The following is a 25,928-nucleotide window of genomic DNA, read 5'->3' as shown; positions in this document are numbered from 1 at the left end:
ACTGAACACATTTAAATAGAACTTTCAAAAAAGTAATATTTTCATAATCACTCATAATAATACTATAATTGACAATTTACTGAATTATTATTTTTGATATTTTTGTAGCTTTATAAAGCCTTGTTTTTCAACATTGAAAATTTTGTTTTTAAAAAAAGAATTTTTGGAAAACTCTTCAAAATGTGCAAACTCTCTTTGAACTTAGTGAAAAGGATACATTTATTATGTTTATTGAAAACAATACATCAATTATATCTCATTTCACAATATAAAATGGCTACTGTTGATAAAAAAAAAAGATAATTGACAAAACTTGTGATATATTTGATGACCTGTGATCAGTCATATGATATCTTTATATATAAAGTGCCTAGATCAAATATGATATTTAGAAAAACATTTTAGTATCTTCAATCACTAACATGAATGATTTGTACCTTTCAGAGGGTGCAGCTACACCACCACCAAATGGTCAGTGTGCTGGTTCCTGGGGAACATGCTCTACTGGGAACTGTCATAGAGTCACATGGGCGTATGCTAATGACATGATTTCCTTCACCATTACTGCGGACTTAGAAAATGACCAGTGGGTTGGCATTGGGTTTAATACTATCAGAGCAATGGTAATTTTAAAAAGCTATATCAGAAAACTTGTTTAAGGTTAACATTTAGACAAAGAAATCAAATTTGAATTACTTTTCAAGCTTTACTGAAATAGATTCAAGTTTATTAAAGAGAATGTATAAGATTATATATATGTTCTTTTTTTGCATCTAGGGCAGTATCCAACAAAAAGTAAGTCAACACAGCATATTTTTCATGCCCCAATGGCTCTGGTTTAAGTTTATGCACAACAGTGTTTTTTGATGAAAGACGCAACATTTAGGTAAAGATATGCATAATCCTATTAAATTATGATATAAGGATATTTGATGGCCAGACAGACATTATCTCCCATGGGATATCCTACATTGATAGCACATACTTACAGGGAACGTAATCCTGCAAAGCTTGAATACAAAAGAGAACTATGGTACTGCAATAGTATAGATTAAAAAAGATCTTTTGTTTATTTCCAGAGTAACACAGATGTCATAATTGGATGGGTTACGTCTGATGGACAAGTTACTATAATGGATATGTAAGTCTTGCAATATTTTTTTATTCCCTGCCTCAGATACTAAAGGAGCATTATGTTTTCTGGTTTGTGCATCCGTCCATTAGTCCATCATATATCAGGTTAAAGTTTTTGGTAAAGGTAGTTTACCATGAAGATGTGGTCACACAAACTTGAAACTTAGTGCACATGTTCCTTATGAACTTTTCTAAATTATATACCAAATTAAGGTTTTGACCCTGAGACTCTTGATATACAATTGTCATATACAGAGCAGAATATTCATGATATTTCTACCAGTTTTAGTAAAATTATTAAATAATAATTTTTGAAATGCAACAGACCAAAATTGTAATATTCTAATGGCCTAAATTTGCAAATTCTTCAGGAATGAACTTTGCTACTTTCTTGAGAAAAGAAACACATAATGGAAGTTCCAACTAATAATAAATTACTATACAGGGTTACTTCTTACTATCCAGGGGGAATAAATCATCGTATTTATAATTTGTAAAAAAAAAATTATGACTGATAAGATTTTACTTGTGTATTTTGACATGACATTATTTGATGATATGCAATTAGCTTCTAATTTGGTACTTCTGTAAAGTAAATAAAACCATATATTTCACCTGTTAAAATTCCCTTTTCGACATAATTGAAGTAAAGTTTCAAATTTCAAATCTAAATTGTTGGAATCCTTTTCTGAAAACTCATAAAAAGATGAAGTAAATCATATGAAGTTGATACAGCCCCATAAGGTGTATTTCCATTACATAAATTAAAAAAGTAACAAAAATACAGCTCTTCTGTGCTTTGATTTTCTTCATACAGCTATAACTGACCCAAACTGGACTGAAAAGGAAATTTTGGTTTTGGATCATTAACAGTTCTCTGTATCACTTTTCCTGTTGAAGTAAAGGCAAAATAAGAAACTCTTTTGGTTTCAAAAATAATATTTATAATAGAACAAGTGTGGACACAGATGAATGTGGATAGTATGTTTGGATGTTTGACAGTGTGTTTTATATGACAAAAGGAGTTCTATGTTTTTCCTATATGGTGTTATTAACTGTGTTGCACGATGACAACCAACCTGAGCATGAATAGTGTTGTTTATTTAATATTTAGATTTTATGTTCAAGACGGGCATGGAAGAGACACTAATTGTATTAATTACCAAATGATTATGATAGAATATTTTCCTCATCTTTGATTTTGGATACATTTTGTAGCTAGGAGAGCAACACATAATAGGTTCATTTTTTCATGTGATTTTTTTTTAAATGGGAGATGATATCTGAGAACATGATATCAGGAGGCTGTAATTCAGTGGTTGTCGTTTGTCTATGTGTTACATAATATTTGTTTTTCGTTTATTTTGTGTACATAAATAACATAAATGACTATGCATTATGGGCTTTGCTCATTGTTGAAGGCTGTACGGTGACCTGTAGTTGTTAATTTCTGTGTCATTTTGGTCTGTTGTGGAGAATTGTCTCATTGGCAATCATACCACATCTTTTTTATATGTATTTGCTCACTATTTGTATGGTTCTATTTATATTACTTTGTGGTGGATTGTCAGTATCATTAGTAAAATATTTTGTTAAAATGTCGAAATTGTTTCTCAGATTAGAAGACATTTATTGGTTTTTAGTAATGACAATGCCTGACATGATGCTTGGGGCTAGATGAGCTAGAAAGTAAACTTCTGTGTTGTTTTTTATCAATTCTTTGATAACATCTCCTCGAAAGCTGGCCAAAGCAAAAAAAAGTTTTGACCAATATGAAAATGATATCAACAAAAAAACCTTTGTGAGCATGCTTCAAAGACTCATAACTGCTCCAAAAGTAATCTGATAGAATTTCAAGCATGTCAAGTGGGTATTATGAAAATCTACTTAATATGTCTAAATATCAAAAAAGTTATAGTATTCAATATGAAAAAGGTTTTGCAAAATTATTCTCTTTTCAATTTTTCTTTTTATATGGATAAAAATATAAGTGATACCAATACAGTATTTGTTGTGGTATGAAAGTGTAGAAATTAACATTTACTGTACAATGTTAATTCACACAAATTAAGAAATAAACAAATGAATGAAAAATGTTGAACATGTACAATGAAATATAGTTTTAGAAATCAATTAGGCCAGACAGGCCTTATAAATTTTGGTCTTTTTTTTTAACATACTGAATGACCATTTACACTCAGGACCGAGTCATCAGTAGGCAGTACAGATGTATTAAAACAACCTAGCATCATATTGCTAGTAGCGAGTGTAGCATTGTCGGGTAAATTTGTTCTTTTTTTAAAATTTGGTTAATGGACAAAAAATGTTTGGTTCAAATCATAATAAAATGCTTTTATCTCCTTATTACTTACATTGTACATAGAATGGATACTACCCTGACAAATCCTTGTACATGAGAGTTGTCTGTCAAATCTTTATTTCACAAAGAATGAATTGCATAACAATGAACTGAGATCAAAGCAAAGCACTTTAATAATACACTTAGACAAAGAGCTCAATCCAGTGATATACTTTGTACTACAGGTCCTTCATGAACATCCTATCCACCAAAACCATATCTCACAAACATGCCATACTACATGGTTGGATCAGAAATCCTGAAAAAGACATGAATTTTATATTTTATATCATATTTTAATTATATATACACAGGTTAAAAGTTATATACTCCAATGGCAGTCTTTCCTGCTAAAATGTCATGTGTAGAATGTGATATACCATTTTTGGGTCTATATGGGTACTGTCCCCTATATTTATTAGGTCATTTTGACACAGCAAAATATATAGAAAATGTTAACTTTGATCTGGAAATTGAGTTCTTTTTCGCAAAATAAACCCACTAAAACTAAACTTTGAATGCAAAAGACCCCTAAATGGCTAACAGATATTGCTATAAAGAATAGTCCATGATGATTCTGGTTATTAAAGAGTTCATGAAATGTACACCGATTCGGTCAGTTGAATGGACTAGAATGAGGTAAGTTATATAAACATAAAGGTTTTTTCAACAGTTGTGGTGTAAATTAAATCAGTTTTATTTTATGGTTGACATATTTAAGTATATATGTAGATCATTGGCTTTTCAACACATTGATATTTTACAATATCGATTATGATCTATTTATGGTTATATTGTTGGTATTTTTCACCTTCCTAAAACAGTTTTAACGCAACATGAACGCAAGCTTGATAGATCTTGATAGGGTGTCCTCACATATTTCGACGTTGCTGAAAAATTTTGGTTGACATATGTATCCTCTACTCATCGTTTTTTCGTCCTATTAAGAATGCATACTGTCGTCACAATTTCCATTGAAAAGGCATGCATAGTACATATTCATATGACGTACGGAAACATATGATCTGACCATATACATGTACATGTATGTATAGGTTATCAGCTTTTCTACACATATTAGCCAGTTAGCCGCAATGAACCTATTATGGCGAGTGAGCGCAGTTAATGAGCTTAAATGAATCAAATTGTGTCCTCAGTGGGGGATATTTTAAGGGATCTATATGAAGAAAACCTGATCATCTGTTTATCGTTCTATTACTGGCTTTTTCACCTCCCTATCTTGGCCTAAGACAGTTTTTACAGATAAAAGCAAGCTTGATAACTACTCCTCACACACATGTATAGATTTTCGACTTTTCTACACGAGTCATGAATATCTTAATGTTAGCCAGTGAGCAGGCCCGCAATGAACCTTTTTAGCGAGTGAGCCCAGCTAATGAGCTAAAATGAATCAAATTGTGTACTCAGTCACAGTTGGTGATATTTTAAGGTATCTACACAAAGAAAACCTGCTTATATATATCTCAGTGGCGGATCCACAACTTTTCATAAAAGGGGGTGGCCGCTGACTGACCTAAGGGTTGCCCACTCCCATCATGCTTCCCCAGTGGCGGATCCGGGGGGAGGGTTCCGAGGGTTGGAACCCCCCCTTTTTTGGACGATCAATGCATTTGAATGGGGACACATAGTTGGAACACACCCCCCACCCACCCTTTGTCCTGAGTTGGGAACCCCCCTTTTATAAAAACTGGCTGGATCCGCCCCTGCTTCCCTATAAAATCAACCAAATTTTCCCCACCCCCTGGATCCGTCTATGTAACTGTTTATCGTTCTGCGTAATACTGGCTTTTTCACCTCCCTTACTTGGCCCTAGACAGTTGCTTATCTGTTTATCGTTCTGTCACTGGCTTTTTTTAGACTAGAGACTTCATGTGTACAAACCTGACGTCAAACTCGTGTACTATAAAAGAAGAGACAAATAATTTCACATTAAATCCTGTAACATTACATCTAAAGATAATTATAATCCAAAGTAAATTATATTACGATGTCAATGGACTAAATTCCCGCGCAAATGTCATCACTGGGATAGACCAAACCGAATTTTAGGTTTATGTATCATTCACATTCCGATCAATTTACTCAGTTAAATAAAATTTATGTGTTAACTATTTTTATATTGGTTTTGAATTTAGTTAATCTATCAGAAAAAAGGATTTATTTCTCGCAGACAGCCCTCAATACTATACACCAACTCGACACTGAAGCTAAAAAAAAACCTAAAACATAATAGTATATGGAATCGTCCAAAACGGATTACCTAATATTGATATAGGTGAAATATGTAGATTCAGAATTGTGTACCGGTACACAGAAATAAGATCAGAAATAAAGCCCTATGTAAGGTGAAAACAATAACACAACTGTATAAAATCATTGTTTATTAAATTTGCTTGCATAAGAACCATGAAGTTAAAATTTATAACGATTACGTTTATCCTGTCAACCCCTTTTCTTCATTGCATCAAGGCTTCCGTTGCTTTACATCGAGCAGCAATTCAACCAATCGGTGAATGTTAAGTTGGGACATACCTCTATTTTTGGAAGCGTGATCTTTACATCGAGGCTTGCGTTGCTTTACACCGAGGCCACAGTAGTTCGACCAATCGGGGAATGTTTATTTGGGGCATGTGACCTATTGAACTGCAGGTTTTATAATATTTTAATCGAAATTGTAGAAAAATGAAATGTTGTTAGTACATACAAAACAGAAAATGATGAATACTTTTAGTAAAAGATAATTTGGATCCGGGTTTTGTGTATTCACATCATTTGTACAACTCTCCTTACTGATGCCATTTTTGGGAATTTCTGTGACCTAAATGGTTCGCGAAAATTAATATTTTATTATATAGTATAGTAAAAACAAAGGATATGGGGTATCCATGCATGACCCAAAATCAGTACATGCGCAGCAAAAAACACACAAAAAGTAAAGGAACAGCGCTTTTATTGCTGTTCTTCATCTCAAATTCATGCATGTATGATTGAATGTGATGAGTAAATGATTTCAGGGGTGAATACAATGTTGATAGTTTTTATAGTCTGTAATACATAGACCATGCAGGTGAGTGATATAGGCTTTGTGTAAGTAGATTCTATGGATGGTGGAAAATCACATATTAAATTTCTTATCAAATATGGATTTTCAATATCAGTTGAACTATGGATACTATGGTATACATGAACAGTAACAATCAACCTTTTGTTATAGAATGAAAATCTATACTCTCAAATATATCTTAAGGTTGTAGCAGAGGAACCAGTCTATTTATCTTTGTTTTCAGTAACTATAAGGATTCAGTCAGACTTTTTATGACCCAATAACTATAATACAGAGAACATATTTGTTTTCTTTTCTGTGAGGACGTTCATCCATCAATTCATCCATTCCTTATCAGGTTGAAGTTTTGGATTAAGGTAGTTGTTGTCACATCAACTTGAAACTTAGTCCACAAGTTTATTATGACATGAACTTTTAAATAGATAAAAAAATAAGGGTCTTGACACAGATTTGATAGTTGATTGAACATTGTAATGTGATAATGCCAGCATGGCAGGTTGTACAATTGACATATTAATTATTGATTTTTATGCCCCACCTACGATAGTAGTAGGGGCATTATGTTTTCTGGTTTGTGCGTCCGTTTGTTCGTCCGTCTGTTCGTCCGTCCGTCTGTCCCGCTTCAGGTTAAAGTTTTTGGTCAAGGTAGTTTTTGCTGAAGTTGAAGTCCAATCAATTTGAAACTTAGTACACATGTTCCCTATGATATGATCTTTCTAATTTTAATGCCAAATTAGAGCTTTTTCCCCAATTTCACAGTCCACTGAACATAGAAAATGATAGTGCGAGTTGGGCATCCGTGTACTATGGACACATTCTTCTTTAAAATGTTATTCAAACTGGTTTTACTATGTATGCATTTTATTATTAATCTGATGATTGTAGGAAAAATCCCAGTTCATATGGTAGCCCTAGGGCTGATACAAGCCAAGATATCTCTGAAATTCAAGGATCAAGAATTGGACGCAGAACAACTTTATCCTTCAAACGTCCACGTACAACAAATGATCCAGCTGATTTTAGTTTCTCTGAAACCAATTGTGGATACCTCTTTTTCCCAAAAGGAGGCAGTTTTGATGCTACCACTAAGTCAATCGGCAAACACGATCAGACACCTGTTATTTCTTCAAATAAGATATGTTTCCCCTGTCAAGGTTTGTGACTCTAGCACTATGTAAAACTTTAATGTATTAATGTAGAAAATTAATATTTGTGCTTTATATCTGACATCTATACCGGTAAACTCCCTATTTTAAATAGTACTAATAATAGTTTTATTAGATTTAGAGTCAAGTTCGGTTTAAGAAGGGGAGCTTCCAAATATAATTTTTTTATTTTGAAAACTCCCAGACAAGACCAGTCTCTGATTGAGGTCAGAATTTTGTACTTCACTGTCAACATTTAAAAAAAAAATTGTTTCTTGTAAAAATGACAAGTAATGGTAAAAAATTAAAGCCCATTGAATGTACTGTATATTTATATATACTTGTATCCAGGGTGTCAAACTTTCATATTTTATGAAGAAATATGTCATTGGTTCATGGGCCTTTGAATTCAAGGTTTCATTCTTTGCACATAACTATTGTTTTATAGAATTTACATATTTGACCCAAAGTGACCATTTTGCTCATAGTGTTTTGCAAAATTTGATATGTGGCATGGTTCTGCTCAAAAAGATGTTATACCCACATTTACATCTTGTTAAAAAATATCTTGTAGCAAAATAATTGTTTGGCTCATACCTAAATATAAATGAAAGATCTCAAAATGTTGCGTTTTTGGCAGTTGCTTTTTCATTAAATGCGAGGAGTTTGTTAGCAGATAATACAAATATGCAAAACAAAATTCAATACTGTAAACACTGATATCTGACAGATTAATGTCTTGTGAACATTTGAAGGTAGTTATACGATAGATTAATGATACTTTTTGTTTTTTTCAATTTCAGGGGGCCAAAAAGATATATGAAATCTTCTCTTCTGTTTAATAAATTATTACATTCATTTGTTTCACTTTTTCCAAGTATTGAAGTTGTTGCCATTTATTGATGATTTGAATTTACTTTTAGAGCTTTTGATAATTTTTCTTGAAAACAATACTGTAAATTCAGAAATTATTCTGAATTCACAGTAATGGAAAGAGAGATTCTGTAAACAACAAAATTGATAAACAAGTAACTTTAAGATTTACAAATCTTTTCAAAAGTATTGTGATAACTGCATAATGGAGGGTTGAGGCTTGGAATATTTTTATCCTTAATTTCATTTAAATATTGTTATCACGTGAGCAATTGGGGCTCTTACTAGCCTCTTCCTTTGCCATAAAGAGTTTTATTGTTCCTGCACAATGCGTTTCGGGGACATAGAAATACCGATTGTCCGTTGGTCCATCCGTATGTCTGTGCGGTCTTGTTAGTGCTTTCACATGTACAATTCTTGCCAGATTTTAATAAAACTAATATCATAGGTTTATTTGGCATTGTCTCAGACAAGTTCGAAAATTAGTGCAGATTAACCATTTTTAGAAGAGTTATGCCCCTTGGAAACATTAATTTTATAGAAAATTGCATTGTTAGCGCTCTCACGTGTACAATTCTGGACACGTTTGAAAATCAGTGCCGATCAGTTATTTTTAAAAGAGTTATGCCCCTTGAAAATATTAATTATATGGAACATTGCATTATAAGCACTCTCGCTGGTACAATTTTTGCCAGATTTTTATCAAATAAATATCAAAGGTTTATATCAGCAATGTCTGGGACAATTTAAAAAATCAACAACAATGAAATAATTTTCAAGAGAGTTATGCCCCTTGGAAATATTAATTATATCTAAAATTGCATTGCATTTGCTCTCAAGCCTTTATTTCTCTTGGATATTTATAAAAATTTTAAATTTTTTTTAGTTTTTGCCAATGGACAGATAAAATATGTGCAATGTGGGAGACATTGGAACTCTGTTCTTTATTATTAAAGTCATGTGCAAGGAATGTTTTGCAGATGGTCTAATCCATTGTGAGATAGGACAAACTTGCACTTCAAAAGTATATATAAGGTTTCCTGCCATTTTGATATTCTTTCTTATAAACAGATCGGATCATCTTTTAAAAATACATTTGATTTTACTTTATTACAATTAACACATATAGTTATATTCTAAGTTGATACAATTTACACATATATATAGATTTGAGCTGTTATTGTTTTGTTTATTTAGGTGGAACCCAAGCTACTCCAGCAAGCCATATGTACACTGTAATGATCAGAATTTTGGGTATACCATATATTGGTCAATATGGAAATATCAACACACAGGAATATTTGAATCTGAAAAGAGAAGTTGAAAATGAGGTATGTTTATTTTTTTTTATCCGATTTGGTACTGTGATATGCCTAAATATGCTGAATATCTCACACATATTGATATTTATACATGGTGGGGGGCATGATTGCTGAATATCTTGCTCATATTGATATTTATACATGGCGGGGGCATGGTTGCTGAATATCACACATATTGATACTTACACATATTTTAATATTTATACATGGTGGGGGCATGGTTGCTGAATATCTCACACAGATTGATACAGCTGTATTTATACATGGTGGGGGGCATGGTTGCTGAATATCTCACACATATTGATATTTATACATGGTGGGGGGCATGGTTGCTGAATATCTCACACATATTGAGGAAAAGAATAAGAAAGAAAACAATATATCAGTTGATTTGATCAGAACACAATTGTGGATCAGGAGAAGGGGTAGACAATAAATTTGTTAAGTCCTATACATTATTTGTTGGTCACTATGGAAACTTATTTGCCTTATGGTTGTGTTAAACTTTCAAGCTAGTTTGTATAAACATTTTCTGTGATGATATATAATACATTTTGTACATTTATATTGTCCTGTGATAAGTGATTTAACTTTGATTGCCACTTACTATTATTTTCTTTCTTGATAACTAAGTTAAACAGTATAAATCAGTGTTATAAGTTACATGTCTCTTTATTTATTATTTAATTGATAGGTTACCCAGTTGTTTGCCAACAGTCGTAGATTTCAATCAGTTTGGATCATACGCTTCATGTAAGTGCTTATTTGTAATGTTTGCGTTTTAAAATTTAGATGATTAATATTTTGTTTAGCCTAAATTGCTCTATTGTCTGAATTTCTGTCTGGTCTATTGGTGTTGACCTTGACCTCATTTTCATGTTTCAATGATTAAATCAAAAACTGAAAATTAATTACTCAATTACTGTGAGGAATAGGCTACTACTGAAAATTCAGAAATTATTGCTGCATTAATTATTATGATTGTTGATCAATGGATAAAATAGTGAAATAAATTATTTCCGTTTTGGAAGATGCTCCTATACAAATAACGCTAAAAAATTAATAATGCAAGTTTTTATTTTTGCGACACATATCCCATTACAATTTTTGCAATAATAAAAACATTACAAAAGTTTTTGAATTTACAGTGTACTTGGTCCTTAGAATCAATGGGACACATTTCAACATTTCATTCCACTATTGTTTTAATTTAGTTACTTTTGACCAATTACAAGAAAGTTATATTAGATCAAATAGATTCTACTGTATAAAGTATTATGTTGGTGAAACCAAGCAGATTTAATGTTTTTATATTACAACACAGATCAGGAAGCGTTATAGCTGAACTTGGTATTGAAATGGCGGGCAATGAAGCTGAGACTAAGGATGAAGTAAATAGCATGTTGTTATCAGTTTTAGGGGAAGGAAGACTTGGTGGATATACAGTTGATGGAAGTCATAGTCTTGGACTTGGAAATGCTAAACCTGGTATGGATACCTTTCGCTATTTCTTCAAACAAGAGGGATTTTCTCGGGTTCAATCTCATTGAAGGAAAACAGCCCTGAGATGAGATGTACCCAAGAAATATTTTAAAATTTGAAAGCCCATTGATAATCTGTTAATCATTATTTTTTCCAAAAAAAATTCAATGACGAAGGCTTATGATGCCATATATTATCTTTATAATCTACTGAGAAAAACCCATATCATTTGAGTAGCTTGCGATAGAAAATTATTAAAAAGATCAAAGGAAAATTTGAGAAAATAGCAACAAAGTGTCATGATTAGCTTCATTATCTTATAAATTTTTTATCACTTTTGTTTCAAAATTAAAATCTTCAAATCTTGAGTAAAGATATACTATCTTAATAAACACTAAATAGCTGATTTCGAACAGTTAGAGTTATACAATACATCAAGTTGCTTTGGTTTGAAAAACCAGTGCTAAACAACTATAAAGGAGTTATGCTCCTTTGAAAAATAAATTATATGGAAAATTGCATTGTAAGCACTCTCAATATCAAAAAAGGAGATGTGGTATGATTGCCAATGAGACAACTATCCACCAGAGTTCAAATGATGAAGATAAAAGCAATAATAGGACAACTTGCAATCTCAACAATGAGAAAAACCCATGCCATATACTCAACTATAAAAAGGCCCCGACATGAAAAATGTGAAACAATTCAAACAAGAAAACTAACAGCCTAATTTATAATATACAATTTAAGAAAAATAAATATGACGGACATGAATCAAAGAAAACCACTGAATTACAGGCTCCTGACTTGGGACAGGCACATAAAGAATGTGGCAGGGTTTGTGAGCGTTCAACCCTCCCCTAACCTGGGACATTTCTTGAAGGATTGTTATAAAACTTATATCAAAGGTTTATATCATTAATGTTTGGAATGAGTTCAAAAATCCGCGATGATTAATTATTTTAACAGGAGATATGTCCCTTAAAAAATGTAAATTCTATTGGTAATTGAATTGTAAGCGCTTTCAAGAGTACAAATTTTGCCCTATAAGTTTATGAAATGAAATGTATACCAAAGGTTTATATCAGCAGTATCGCGAACAAGTTCTTAAATCAGTGCCTATCAACTATTTTGAAAGGAGCTATGCCCGTTGGGAATGTAATTTATATTGAACATTGCATTGTAAGCACTTTCACCCCTTCATTTCTGGTTGGATTTTTTATGAAATTTATATCAAAGGTTATAACATCAGGGTATTGGATCAGTGCTGACCAAATATTTGTATGGAAGTTATTCCTGTTGAAATAAAAATTATACAGAAAATAACATTGTTAGCAATCTCATGTCTCTTGTAGGATATCTATGAAAAAAGTTTTTTTTGGAGTTATTGCCTTGAACAGATTGATATATAAATATACAAGTTTGGTGAACATTGGAATGCTGTTCTTTTATTTTTCAGTGGAAAGACCAACACAGTCACCTATTGAAGAAGAAGATGAGGAAATACACATAGCTGTATGGTTTATTGTGGGAATAGCTGGTGCCACTGTTCTTCTCATCGTTGTTTTTGGGATGTGCAACTGTATGAAAAAGAAGCCAAATCAGTCTGAGGTAGATAATGAAGCTCCCTTTAAATACAATACTGTATCTCATCTTTAATCTCTTCTTTTATAAGAAATTCAGGTAACATTTCAGTTCTTTTAGCATGTTGTAGACCGGTGAAATGTAAGCTCTACCAAAATGGACCTTAATGCTATATGGGAATCTGGAACACTTGAACACTTGAACTATTGATGTCTTCATCACTTTTTGTTTTTGTGGCATCTGTTAATATTCTCCAATGACATCAGAATTTCATCAGTAGTGTCCAATTTTGGCAGACAAATAGCAATAAGGTGTATTCATGTTTATGATTTGATAACTGTCTCTTTATTAATAATACTCCAAGGGAAAGTTAGGGTAGAAGGTAGATTGGTTAAAGGATGTTTAAGAACATTTATTCAATGAAAATACAATTATAAATCTGCAAAAATGTTATATATTTATTTTGATTACACATTTATTTATTTTTTAAATTGATTGATATAATTTTTACATTCTTGTTTGTTAACTTTGGCTGATAATGATGTACATGGTCATTTTTTTTTAATTTCTGTTCCAAAGATCTAAAATACTTATATTAAAACTTTTCATTTAAAATTGAAATACTGTTTGGATGAAGCAGGATACTTAATACACAAGTTATCAACAGTCAGTACAAGTTTTGGCTAATTTGTAAAAAGGATCAAATAAAAAAAGTAGTCATGAAAGATATTTTATATAGTTTCTTAAAATTTTCTTAAACTGACCTAATTTTTATGGTCATTGGTCAGTTTTCTTAATTAGGTTTGTTTCTTAGATACTATAAGCAATAGGCTAACTATATTTTGTATATGGTATAATTGTAAAGAGTACATGTCTGTCTGGCAGGGTTCTTCTGACCTTGGCCTCATTTTCAAGGATCATTGATAATGTTAAGCTTATGTGATACTTGTAGTTAAACCTTCATATTACAGACTTTCAACATGAATTCAATCATGATAAGTAAAGCAGGTGAGACATTTCAGCATTAGCATCCTTTTGTTAAGTATGTCAAATGTAAAATTAACAGTGTCTTAAATAGATTAAAACTTTGGGAAATATTTTGTTTCCTGACAATGTCATAGAGCCAATCTCCCCTCAACCCTTATATCATCAATTACCATCATTTTTAGCTCACCTGGCCCGAAGGGCCAAGTGAGATTTTCTCATCACTTGGCATCCGTCCTCCGTCGTCGTCGTTAACTTTTTACATTTTGAACTTCTTCTAGAGAACCACTGAATGGAATGAAACCAAACATGGCATGAATGTTCCTTATGAGGTGCTGACCAAGTGTTGTTACTTTGTAGCGGATCCATCATCCAAGATGGCCGCCAGCGGGGGACTTAGTTTAACATAGGACCCTATGGGAAATACATACAAATGTCTTCTTTTAGAGAACCACTGAATGGAATGAAACCAAACATGGCATGAATGTTCCTTATGAGGTGCTGAACAAGTGTTGTTACTTTGAAGCTGATCCATTATCCAAGATGGCCGCCAGCGGGGGACTAAGTTTAACATAGGACCCTACGGGAAATACATACAAATGTCTTCTTTTAGAGAACCACTGAATGGAATGAAACCAAAAATAGTATGAATGTTCCTTATGAGGTGCTGACTGAGTGTTGTTACTATGAAGCCGATCCATAATCCAAGATGGCCGTCAGCGGGGGACTTAGTTTAACATAGGAGCCTATGGGAAATACATACAAATGTCTTCTTTTAGAGAACCACTGAATGGAATGAAACCAAACATGGCATGAATGTTTCTTATGAGATGATAACCGAGTGTTGTTACTTTGAAGCAGATCCATAATCCAAGATGGCCGCCAGCAGGGGACTTAGTTTAACATGGGACCCTATGAGAAATACATACAAATGTCTTCTTTTAGAGAACCACTGAATGGAATGAAACCAAACATGGCATGAATGTTCCTTATGAGCTGCTGACCGAGCGTTGTTACTTTGAAGCCGATTCATAATCCAAGATGGCCGCAAGCGGGGGACTTAGTTTAACATGGGACCCTATAGGAAATACATACAAACGTCTTCTTTTAGAGAACCACTGAATGGAATGAAACCAAACATGGCATGAATGTTCCTTATGAGGTGCTGACCAAGTGTTGTTACTTTGAAGCTGATCCATCATCCAAGATGGCCGCCAGTGGGGGACTTAGTTTAACATAGGAGCCTATGGGAAATATATACAAATGTCTTCTTTTAGAGAACCACTGAATGGAATGAAACCAAACATGGCATGAATGTTCCTTATGAGGTGCTGACCGAGTGTTGTTACATTGAAGCTGATCCATAATCCAAGATGGATGCCAGTGGGGGACTTAGTTTAACATGGGACCCTATGGAAGATACATACAAACGTCTTCTTTTAGAGAACCACGGAATGGAATGCAACCAAACATGGCATAAATGTTTCTTATGAGATGCTGACCAAGTGTTGTTACTATGAAGCCGATCCATAATCTAAGATGGCTGCCAGCGGAGGACTTAGTTGAACATAGGACCCTATGAGAAATACATACAAATGTTTTCTTTTAGAGAACCATTGAATTGAATGAAACCAAACATGGCATGCATGTTCCTTTTGAGGTGCTGACCAAGTGTTGTTACTTTGAAGCTGATCCTTCATCCATGATGGCCGCCAGATGGGGACAATGTTTAACAAAGGACCCTATGGACAATACATACAAATGTCTTCTTTTAGAGAACCACATACTGAATGGATTAAAACCAAACATGGCATAAATGTTCCTTATGAGGTGCTGACTAAGTTTTGTTACTTTGAAGCTGATCCTTCATCCATGATGGCCACCAATGGGGGGACTTCCTTTAACATAAGACCCTATGGGAAATACATACAAATGCTTCTTCTAGAGGTGCACTGAATGGAATGAAACCAAAACATGGCATAAATGTTTCTTATGAGGTGCTGATGAAGTGTTTCTACTTTGTTGCCGATTTACTGTTCAAGATGGCCACCAGGATTTTTTGTCGAGCCTGCGACTTTTGTCGCAGAAAGCTCGACATAGGGATAGTGATCCGGCGGCGGCTACGGCGGCGGCGGCGTTAGCTAACTTCTTAAAAGCTTTATATTTTAGAAGGTGGAAGGTCTGGATGCTTCATACTTTGTATATGGATGCCTCATGTTACGAAGTTTCCGTCAGTCACATGTCCAATGTCCTTGACCTCATTTTCATGGTTCAGTGACTACTTGAAAAAAAAGTTCAGATTTTTTGTAATGTTAGATTCTCTCTTATTATAAGTAATAGGATAACTATATTTGGTATGTGCGTACCTTGCAAGGTCCTCATGCCCGTCAGACAGTTTTCACTTGACCTCGACCTCATTTCATGGATCAGTGAACAAGGTTAAGTTTTGGTGGTCAAGTCCATATCTCAGATACTATAAGCAATAGGTCTAGTATATTCGGTGTATGGAAGGACTGTAAGGTGTACATGTCCAACTGGCAGGTGTCATCTGACCTTGACCTCATTTTCATGGTTCAGTGGTTATAGTTAAGTTTTTGTGTTTTGGTCTGGTTTTCTTATACTGTATGCCATAGGTCTACTATATTTGGTGTATGGAATGATTGTAAGGTGTACATGTCTAGCGGGCAGGTGTCATCTGACCTTGACCTCATTTTCATGGTTCAGTGGTCAAAGTTAAGTTTTTGAGTTTTGGTCTTTTTTTCTAATACTATATGCAATAGTTCAACTATATTTGGTATGTGCGTACCTTGCAAGGTCCTCATGCCCGTCAGAAAGTTTTCACTTGACCTCGACCTCATTTCATTGATCAGTGAACAAGGTTAAGTTTTGGTGGTCAAGTCCGTATCTCAGATACTATAAGCAATAGGTCTAGTATATTCGGTGTATGGAAGGACTGTAAGGTGTACATGTCCAACTGGCAGGTGTCATCTGACCTTGACCTCATTTTCATGGTTCAGTGGTTATAGTTAAGTTTTTGTGTTTTGGTCTGGTTTTCTTATACTGTATGCCATAGGTCTACTATATTTGGTGTATGGAATGATTGTAAGGTGTACATGTCTAGCGGGCAGGTGTCATCTGACCTTGACCTCATTTTCATGGTTCAGTGGTCAAAGTTAAGTTTTTTTAGTTTTGGTCTTTTTTTCTAATACTATATGCAATAGTTCAACTATATTTGGTGTATGGAAATATTTGATGATCTTTTTGGCAGTCACGCAGGTTTTATTTGACCTTGACCTCATTTTCAAGGTTCATTGCTCAGTGTTAAGTTTTTGTGTTTTGGTCTGTTTTTCTTAAACTATAAGCAATAGGTCAACTATATTTGTTGTATGGACGAATTGTTAGCTGTACATGCCTGCCTAGCATGGTTCATCTGACCTTGACCTCATTTTCATGGTTCATTGGTCAATGTTTAGTTTACTTGGTTAATGTTAAGTTTATGTGACAGTTGTAATAAAGCTTTATATTTAGGACTATCAACATAATATCAATGATTAGTAAAGAAGGCGAGACATTTCAGCGTGTGCACTCTTGTTATTAAATTACAGGACCAATATTAAACCAAATTTGTCCTCGCTCATTATTAGGGTATCTGTTATGATTTTGATCTATTTTTACATGATTTCCAAAACCAAAGTAGAATCAGGTGAGTGACACAGGCTCTTGAGAGCCTCTAGTTTATTAAGCTTTTACCAGACTCACATTCTCGAATTTCAAAAACAAAAAAACCCAGTACTAGGCTCAAAACAACTTTTCTTCTACTGCAAATCCACAAAGATTCCAACTCAGCTCATGCACTTATGGTGCTATTGTAATTTCTTTGGTTTATTCAGGTTTTCCAGAGTTATGTCCCTTTGATCATACTTTGCCTCTGTAACTCCTAACATTATTGTGTCTAAGTGAACTTGGAATATTGTTAGATGCTGATATTAAGGTAAAAGATAATCTGTTTCTTTGACTTTTATTAATTATAGTTATTTATCTTCTAAACATGTCAAATTTTAAAATCATAATTTGCATTGTTCAAGGCTTATCTTGACTTTTTAACACATTTCATTTAAGTATCTACTTGTGTCATAGATCTGGGTGGGTAACAGGGCTTCCAAAAAATCTTTGAGCCAGCCGAACATTTTATGTCTTATCCCGATTTTAATTCCTTAAGAATTAGTAACAAAAGGCAATTATGGTAATCAGTTGGCCATCATATAACCAATGATTGACAATAAAAAACGATATTAAACTTTACTTTGATATAAATTCGATGTTCTGACGTAAACTGTTAAATTGACATTCCATCATTTGCAGTGTGCAACATCAGTGGACTAATATCTGCCTTAGACTCTTTATTTGTGCAAAATAATGTTGTCAAAAACTTTACTTTCGTTTTTGAAAAGCATATTTTCCTAATACCGGATGTTGACTTGACAACGGTAAAACAGGGACCAGAGACGGATACGTAAAATCTGTGTGCGTTTACAAAGCACGATTGAGCTTAAGTAGCTCTCTCCACGTTATTTTTTCAAGAAAATAATTGAAATGAACGTTAGATAAAGGTATCAATGATTATTTTAGCATTTTTGAAGAATCGGGATGCATAATTAAATTTCCCACCTGTGCTCATGTTAGTTCGTGGTCTAGTGGTTAAGACCGATGGCTACAGTGCTGAAGGTCCCGAGTTCGATTCTAACTCGGGTGCTAAAAATATCAGTACATCAGAAGGGTGATTTTCACCCTCTCACACACATCTCTGGTACCCAGACCGGAGTTTAAACTAGAATGGGTACTTTGGGGGCCTCGGTTGGTAAAGTTGCTCCGGACTTTGACCTGGAGATCAATCTGCTGATATCTCTTTGGTTTGTCTGTTCCCGCCGAGCAGTCCGGTGGTTCTCTCTGAGTACTTCGGCTTCCTCCACCATAATAACAGACTCTGCCCGGTGTCCTAACACTCCCTGGTGTTGGGGTGGGGATTGTCGTTGTAAATATTGAACTTTGTAAATACGTTAGTGACACATCTCCATTAATCCGGATAGGGAGTGTACATGGATTCCACTGTACCCTCACAGCTCTCGAGGGGTTCTTCGGATATAGGGGGAATTTCCCAGTACATACATACATACATACTAGTTCAAACAACTTTCAAACAACGTGGTTCTGATGACCTTTTTAAATTTTTCATCAAATCATATTTATAAACGTATTTCTGATAATTTTAATCTTTTTGAATAATTCTAACATCATTAGATGTAAACTGCTGAAATGTAAGAAAATAACTTTGAATAGACCAATCAATGTCCGGTACAAAATAGTTTACCTGTCAACTGAACAGGTAAAGTTCAGCTGTCCGACAACTAATAAACCTTGATAATAATGAGAAGGTATTAAAGTAGGGTTTGTTTTGATAGCACTTATTCATCATGTCACTTTTATGACCGGAAATGTCTGGCTTTTGGCAAAAAGTCGGGTCAAAAAGATCGCATAAACTTCCAAATTTTTTGGTGAATTATGTTAAAATGACCATCTCTTAAGAAAGCCTAGAAAACTAAAAGTAGATGTTCGTTTCATGCTTTTCCCAGACGGACAATGTCCGGACAATTTAAAAATGTCCGGAATATATGACCGTTTTGGAAGCCATGGTGGGTAATCAAGATCTTCAATCAACCCCTAGTAGTTTGTCATTGTTTTTAATATTTTTTATTTAAATATGACTATCATTGTCTATACCATAAACACAGTAGCCACCAAATGACTCCCTACCAAACTTGATTTTCTACCTGGTATTTTTCATAGTTTTCGGATTTTTATCTCTGAGAAGGGCAATAAGGTTTTCATATTTTCATAACAATGTATATATATATCTGGAACCATAAATTGCAAGATTGAACTCCCTGCTGTTAACACAGTTCATCTTGGGCAGTTCCATAAAAATGTTGAGGGTCATATGGGCTATAAAGGAATGGCTGTTTCAATCACTTTAACAGGCTGGATTTGGGGTGAAAGGGTTAAGAAGATCATTTTTATGAATGAAGAATTGATTTTTTTCTAACAAGCAACCTGGAAATGTACAGTTATATCTATTGTCTATTGTCTTTAATAAGTTTAATATTGTTATATTCTTTTTATAGAAATATAAACAATTTCCTAACAGCAATGGACAACAAACAGGAAACGAACAACAGACAGGACACGGAAACCAAAATAGAATGGTTGCAAGTCAACAATATTATGAACCAAAGCAAGTCATTTATGTTGAAAAACGAGCAGTAAAACCACAGCCTTATGAACAATGGGTTGCTGATAACAAACACCATTCTGTTGCTCAGAAGATGCATTATGAAAATCCAGGATATGAACATGCAGAAAAGGGGGAATATAGGATTGAGACATCATTTTTGTAAAAAAGGTTGAGACTATTACTAATGACCAGTTGGATCGTCTAAAGAAAACTTAAGAATAACAAAAATGTGTATCAGTATCAGAAAGTCTTTTACTAAAAATAAAAATATTTGACTTGATTTAATATTATATTTTTCATTATCTTATATTAACATATTAAAGTAGCATATTTGAATGTAGACTTTTAATGTTCTTTAGACAATGGGGTGAAGATTACTGTATATATTTTCATGTTTTACCAAATATGCTGGCATATCTGGATTATTTCATTTTTTTACCCAGAGATTTGTATTCATATCTATATACTTATATATTTTCTATATTTTTTAACGAAGTGTTTTTTTGTAATTGTATATGATAGCTTGAAATCGCAAAAATTATTATGAATATGTAATGCACTGTCTTTTTATTCGCCCGTTTACGGGAGGTATTATGGTATACCATTGTCCGTCCATCCATCGTCAACATGTCGAACAATAACTCAAAAACGCTTTAACCAATTTGCATGAAACTTTGGTGAATTGTTTATGTCTATTGATGTGAGCTTCCTTTGGATTTTTATAAATTTTAGATTTTACGTTTCCGAGTTATGGGGTTTTATTTATTAAAAAAGGGGGATTTTCCAGTTTTCGGACAATTACTCAAAAATGCTTTGAGCAGTTTTCATGAAATTTTGGTGACTGGTTTATATCTATTGAAAAACCGATGGCGTATCATGCACTCATGACTGTTTATTTTATTATGATATAGTACCAAATATTGTGTAGATCTCTTTTTAAAATAAATATTCAATATTTGGCATTTTTTTTGGCACTCATTCTTAGAAGAAATATCTGAAAGCAAGAGCATTTATGAATTGATTTTAAAAATATTTCATGCTGATAAGTATATATAGTAATATAAAAAAGTATCTAAATGTCCTGTAGGCTGTTCAGAGGTGCTGATCATGATAATTGTATTGTACTTCCATACAAATGACAGAAATGCAGACATTGATGGAAATTAGTTAGGAAGATTTGATACAAATTCTTGTTTATTAATAACATCAATGTGATAGTGTATCTGGAAGTAACATTTTGATGATTTATATAAATCATGATATTTGATAAAAACTTCATTGGAAAAATCTGATCAATGCCTTCAAATTTCACACTGCATTTCTCATATTTATTCAGATGAATAAAGAATTTGGTACTATATCATAAAATGTTTTTTACTCAAATATTGCTCAAAAAGTCATGCAATTTAATGAATTGCTCTTACATGATAAATTAAAAATTATTAAAAATCTCTACAAGATTTTTCTTTTGGAATTTTCAGATTTAAACAAAAGACTATAAAGTAATTTTGTAATGCCAATACAGTTAAAGTATAAGTACTTACAAAAAAATACTAAGCTCTGTAAAAAGTTATCAACATTTTTATGATATTGCAAACAAACAAAAAAAGAAGAATTTTACCTCAAAATAACCTCTTTAGGGTCAGGATTTGATTGTTGATATTGGAACTACTCACTGTAATAAGGGCTATTCTGTTAAAATCAATGGAGTGAGGGTAGGATGTGAAGTTTGATTTTTGGATGGTCCTAGGACATTGTGGTTGTATGTTCATTTGATGAATGGGACTCATAGAAAGTATATTGGTTGTGAGGGGATTTTGGAAGCATCTTCCTAGGCACCAACATCCTTTTTGATCAAATACCTGTAGAAGCATTATTCATATTTGTTATTTGAAAGTCACAAATAGTAGTGATGCTTTCTATAATTCTAATATTTTTCTCCTTTTTTTCCCATGTTCTATTTTAAGCATAATGTTGGATCAAAAAGCTTGATGTCACAATTGAATTTAAAGGGTCAGTTGTATTTTGAAGTCCCCAGAGATGAAAATAGACATTCCCATTGGTTGCCTGCTATTTTTTATAACTTTTAGATTATTTATGATTTATCAAATATGTTTTATGGGTCTGTTTGGAACGTAACATTTTTTTTGTATTAGACAGTTATTTCATATCATGCTCTATGCTATTTAAACATGGGTAGGATTATATTTGTTAATATTTTTATAGCTGGTGTAGCGTTAGTGAGGAATACAATATTGACAAAATATAAAATCTATCTGTTTTAAAATTAGCATGCAGCATGACATGGAAGAATTTTTTCTTAATTTTATCACTGTAAATAACAAGCATTTTCTTCTTTCACTTTTCTATGTAACATCTATATATCAGAGTATCACTGATGTATTTATAAAGTAAGAGAATTTTTTCTCTGATTATTTTAATTTATGGCACAAATTTTCAACAATGCTTTATTTAAGAAATAATTCATGGAAGCCATAGATTTGTTGGACATTTACACATGGCCTGGGCCGTGATATTCGAATTTTATCCTGAGCGTTAGGGAGGGATAAAATTAACGAATATCACGACCCAGGCCATGTGTAAATGTCCAACAAATCTATGGCTTCCATGAATTATTTCGATTCTAATAGGACAAATACGGTTATTTAAAAACTGAAGCGAAGGTAAGATTGCCAAGTGTATGGCTGTTCTATTTTGCCCCCTGTAAGATAAAAGCTACAAATTTCAAATAAATCTAAGTCTTACATGAATTATTTCTTAAATAAGCACTAGAAAAAATGTGTTCAATTCTCATAATTCTTAACCCAAACAATTTTTTTTCGTTGGCAACTATTTACTGTCAAATCCAGACTTGACATGTCGTAACTAAAGAGTGAGCCGCCATGTTGACTTGCTAAAATCCACAAATGTGCAAATAATACAATGGAATAGACAATGAAACAACACTTACCTCAAAACTCCATTTTAATGCAATATTATCCGAATTCAGGGCGTATACGTAATGGAAAACCATCAGCTTGAGAGTTTTCATTCGTATGACGTCATGTTATGACATGACGTTAATGCGCCAAGATTATTCATGAAATTTCGCGGAATTTTATTTTATTTTGATTTTATACATGTTTTAAGCTTTTGTGAATTAATTCTTTTTGTTATGCATTATAATAGGAATAACGGTTCTGTAGTTTCTTTTTCAATTTCAATTTGAACACAACGAAATCGACATAGTGTTTGCACATAGGTTACGATACATGTGGATTTACGTTGGAGGTAAATAGTAGCAGCCACCAATATGCACATCTCTGAGTCTGCGCTAAGTATAGATATATCGAGAATTTTATCACGGTGTTGTTTACAAAGCGAAAGAAGCACATCATATTAGAATTCAAAATAATAAGGATTTTCTACCCAAGGAATAGTTTACCATAGCTGTATTTGGCAAAACCTATCTGAATTTTGGGTTCTCAATTTTCTTCAACTTCAAACTTCTTTGCCTTTTATTTTTTTTTAATCAAGCGCCACTGATGAGTCTTGTAGACGAAATGCGTAATTGGTGTACAAAATATCAACCTGGTATCTTTGACGAGTTTTTTAATTACACATCAAACAAGTATATATACAAGTTGACAAAGATTATATCTCTGCTATTGTGTAAATGAAGATCTTAGAAATGGCTTACACTTTGTCACATATTTGTCATCTTAACTGAAGTTTGTAAAAAATCAATTATAAAAATATAAGCAAGTTGGCGAAATCCTGATTAATATCCCAACCATCCAATACGGTGACCAAAATAGAAGGGATAAATCTATTTCCTAATTTATAGCGATATGTATTGCCATAACATATGAAAAGGAATACTATCGTTGTTTCTAAAAATTAACATACAATCAATTTTTATACGCCCGTCAAATTTTTGACGGGACGTATTATGGTATACAAATGTCTGGCGTCCGTCCGTCCGTCTGTCTGTCCGGCGTAAACATGTCACACTGTAACTTGAGAATAACTTATCCAAATTTCATGAAACTTAACATAGTTGTTTCTTATGATGGTCAAACGGTCTGTATACTTTTTGGTGAAAAAAAGATTAAAACTTTTTGAGTTACAGGACTTAGTAACTAAAACAGGTGTGTGTTTTTTTTTCACATGTCACGCCGTATCTAAAAAACTATTTATGATTATTGCTTAAAACTTTACACACTTCTTAGTTATATTAATCTTAAGATCTGTATACTTTTTGGTGATGATTCAAAATTTTATTTTAGAGATATTGAGTATTTTGTTAAAAAAAGGGGGAGGGGTTTTTCACATGTCTTGCTGTATCTCAAAAACAGTTTATGATTATTGCTTATAACTTTACACACTTTTTAGTTATGTTAACCTTAAGATCTGTATATTTTTTGGTGATGATTCAAAATTTTATTTTTGAGTTATTGAGTATTTTGTAAAAAAAGGGGGAGGGGTTTTTCACATGTCACGACGTATCTCAAAAACGATTTGTGATTATTGCTTAAAATTTTACACACTTCTTAGTTATATTAATCTAAAGATCTGTATACTTTTTGGTTTTGATTCAAAATTTTATTTTTGAGATATTGATTTTTTTTTTTTTAAAGGGGGGTTTTCACATGTCGCGCCGTATCTCATAAACGATTTATGATTATTGCTTAAAATTTTACACACTTCTTAGTTATATTAATCTAAAGATCTGTATACTTTTTGGTTTTGATTCAAAATTTTATTTTAGAGATATTGAGTTTTTTGTTAAAAAAAAAGGGGGTTTTCGCATGTCACGCCGTATGTCAGAAACTATTTATGCTTATTGCATAAAAATTCACACACAAGACGACGGGCGTATCATGCGCTCATGGCGCAGCTGTTTATTATTTTAAATCCTCCAAAATTCTTAGAATTACTTTTCTTTGCAATGAAGAGGACTGTCCTGGAACAAGATACTTAAAAAGAAGAAAGTTTGACACAAAGTCATAATCCTTATTTTGTTTAACAAGTTAGTTATCAACAGTTCAAATAGTCATCATAAATGTTCATTATTACTGGAAAGAAATGACCAAGAAAGATCCAGTTGATAAATAAAATAAAATTGTTAAAGAAAAATATTAAGATATCGGAGAAATATCACATGAGAAAGTTGGGAAAACAATTTAGACGGAGAGTTTCATGTTCAGTAAGTACAGTAAATAGTTGATAGCTTAGTTATAAACACACTGTAAACAACACAATAGTCATTTGAATACCAATTCCAATAAGGCTAAACAATGAAATTCATTACTATATAGCTTGTAACAGAAGTAAAGTGTTGTGTGCCATAAATTTCTTTACCTTAATTTTAGTTTATATTTTGTTTAAATAAAAGCTTTTATCATGCATTATATTATTTTTATGGCCAATCATCAATAATTTCTGGTCTGCATCCGTTTGCAGTCTGTTCATTCGTCCATTATCAGGTTAAAGTTTATGGTTAAGGTAGTTAACAATGGACTTGTGTTAACATCAAATTTAAACTTTGTACACATTTCATTATGATGGGATTGTTTAATATTATATGCTGAATTTGATGTTTGTCCAAGATTTCCAGGTTAACTGAACATAGAAAGGTGATAGTGTGAAATGAGTACATTCTCACGTT

The 25,928-nt window shown here is 32.9% G+C and overlaps 1 protein-coding gene across 1 annotated transcript in view; it reads left to right on the top strand.

Annotated features, from left to right (window-relative positions):
• Positions 1-25,666, top strand: part of LOC127727039 (uncharacterized) — an 89,202-nt gene extending 63,536 nt beyond the window's left edge. Inside the window, exons 19-26 of the mRNA XM_052234438.1 lie at positions 445-623; positions 1,080-1,141; positions 7,464-7,732; positions 9,794-9,927; positions 10,613-10,671; positions 11,243-11,406; positions 12,860-13,011; positions 20,148-25,666. Of these exons, the coding sequence (XP_052090398.1) occupies positions 445-623; positions 1,080-1,141; positions 7,464-7,732; positions 9,794-9,927; positions 10,613-10,671; positions 11,243-11,406; positions 12,860-13,011; positions 20,148-20,420 (1,292 nt within the window). The 3' untranslated portion in view covers positions 20,421-25,666. The remainder of the gene's footprint in view (positions 1-444; positions 624-1,079; positions 1,142-7,463; positions 7,733-9,793; positions 9,928-10,612; positions 10,672-11,242; positions 11,407-12,859; positions 13,012-20,147) is intronic.
• Positions 25,667-25,928: the final 262 nt, after the last annotated feature.

Source organism: Mytilus californianus, unplaced genomic scaffold (genome assembly GCF_021869535.1).
Source record: "Mytilus californianus isolate M0D057914Y unplaced genomic scaffold, xbMytCali1.0.p SCAF_19, whole genome shotgun sequence".
In the NCBI taxonomy this organism is placed as follows: Eukaryota; Metazoa; Mollusca; class Bivalvia; order Mytilida; family Mytilidae; genus Mytilus; species Mytilus californianus.
The sequence above is the reverse complement of the archived record's forward strand: the minus strand, read 5'-3'. Positions and strand labels throughout refer to the sequence as shown.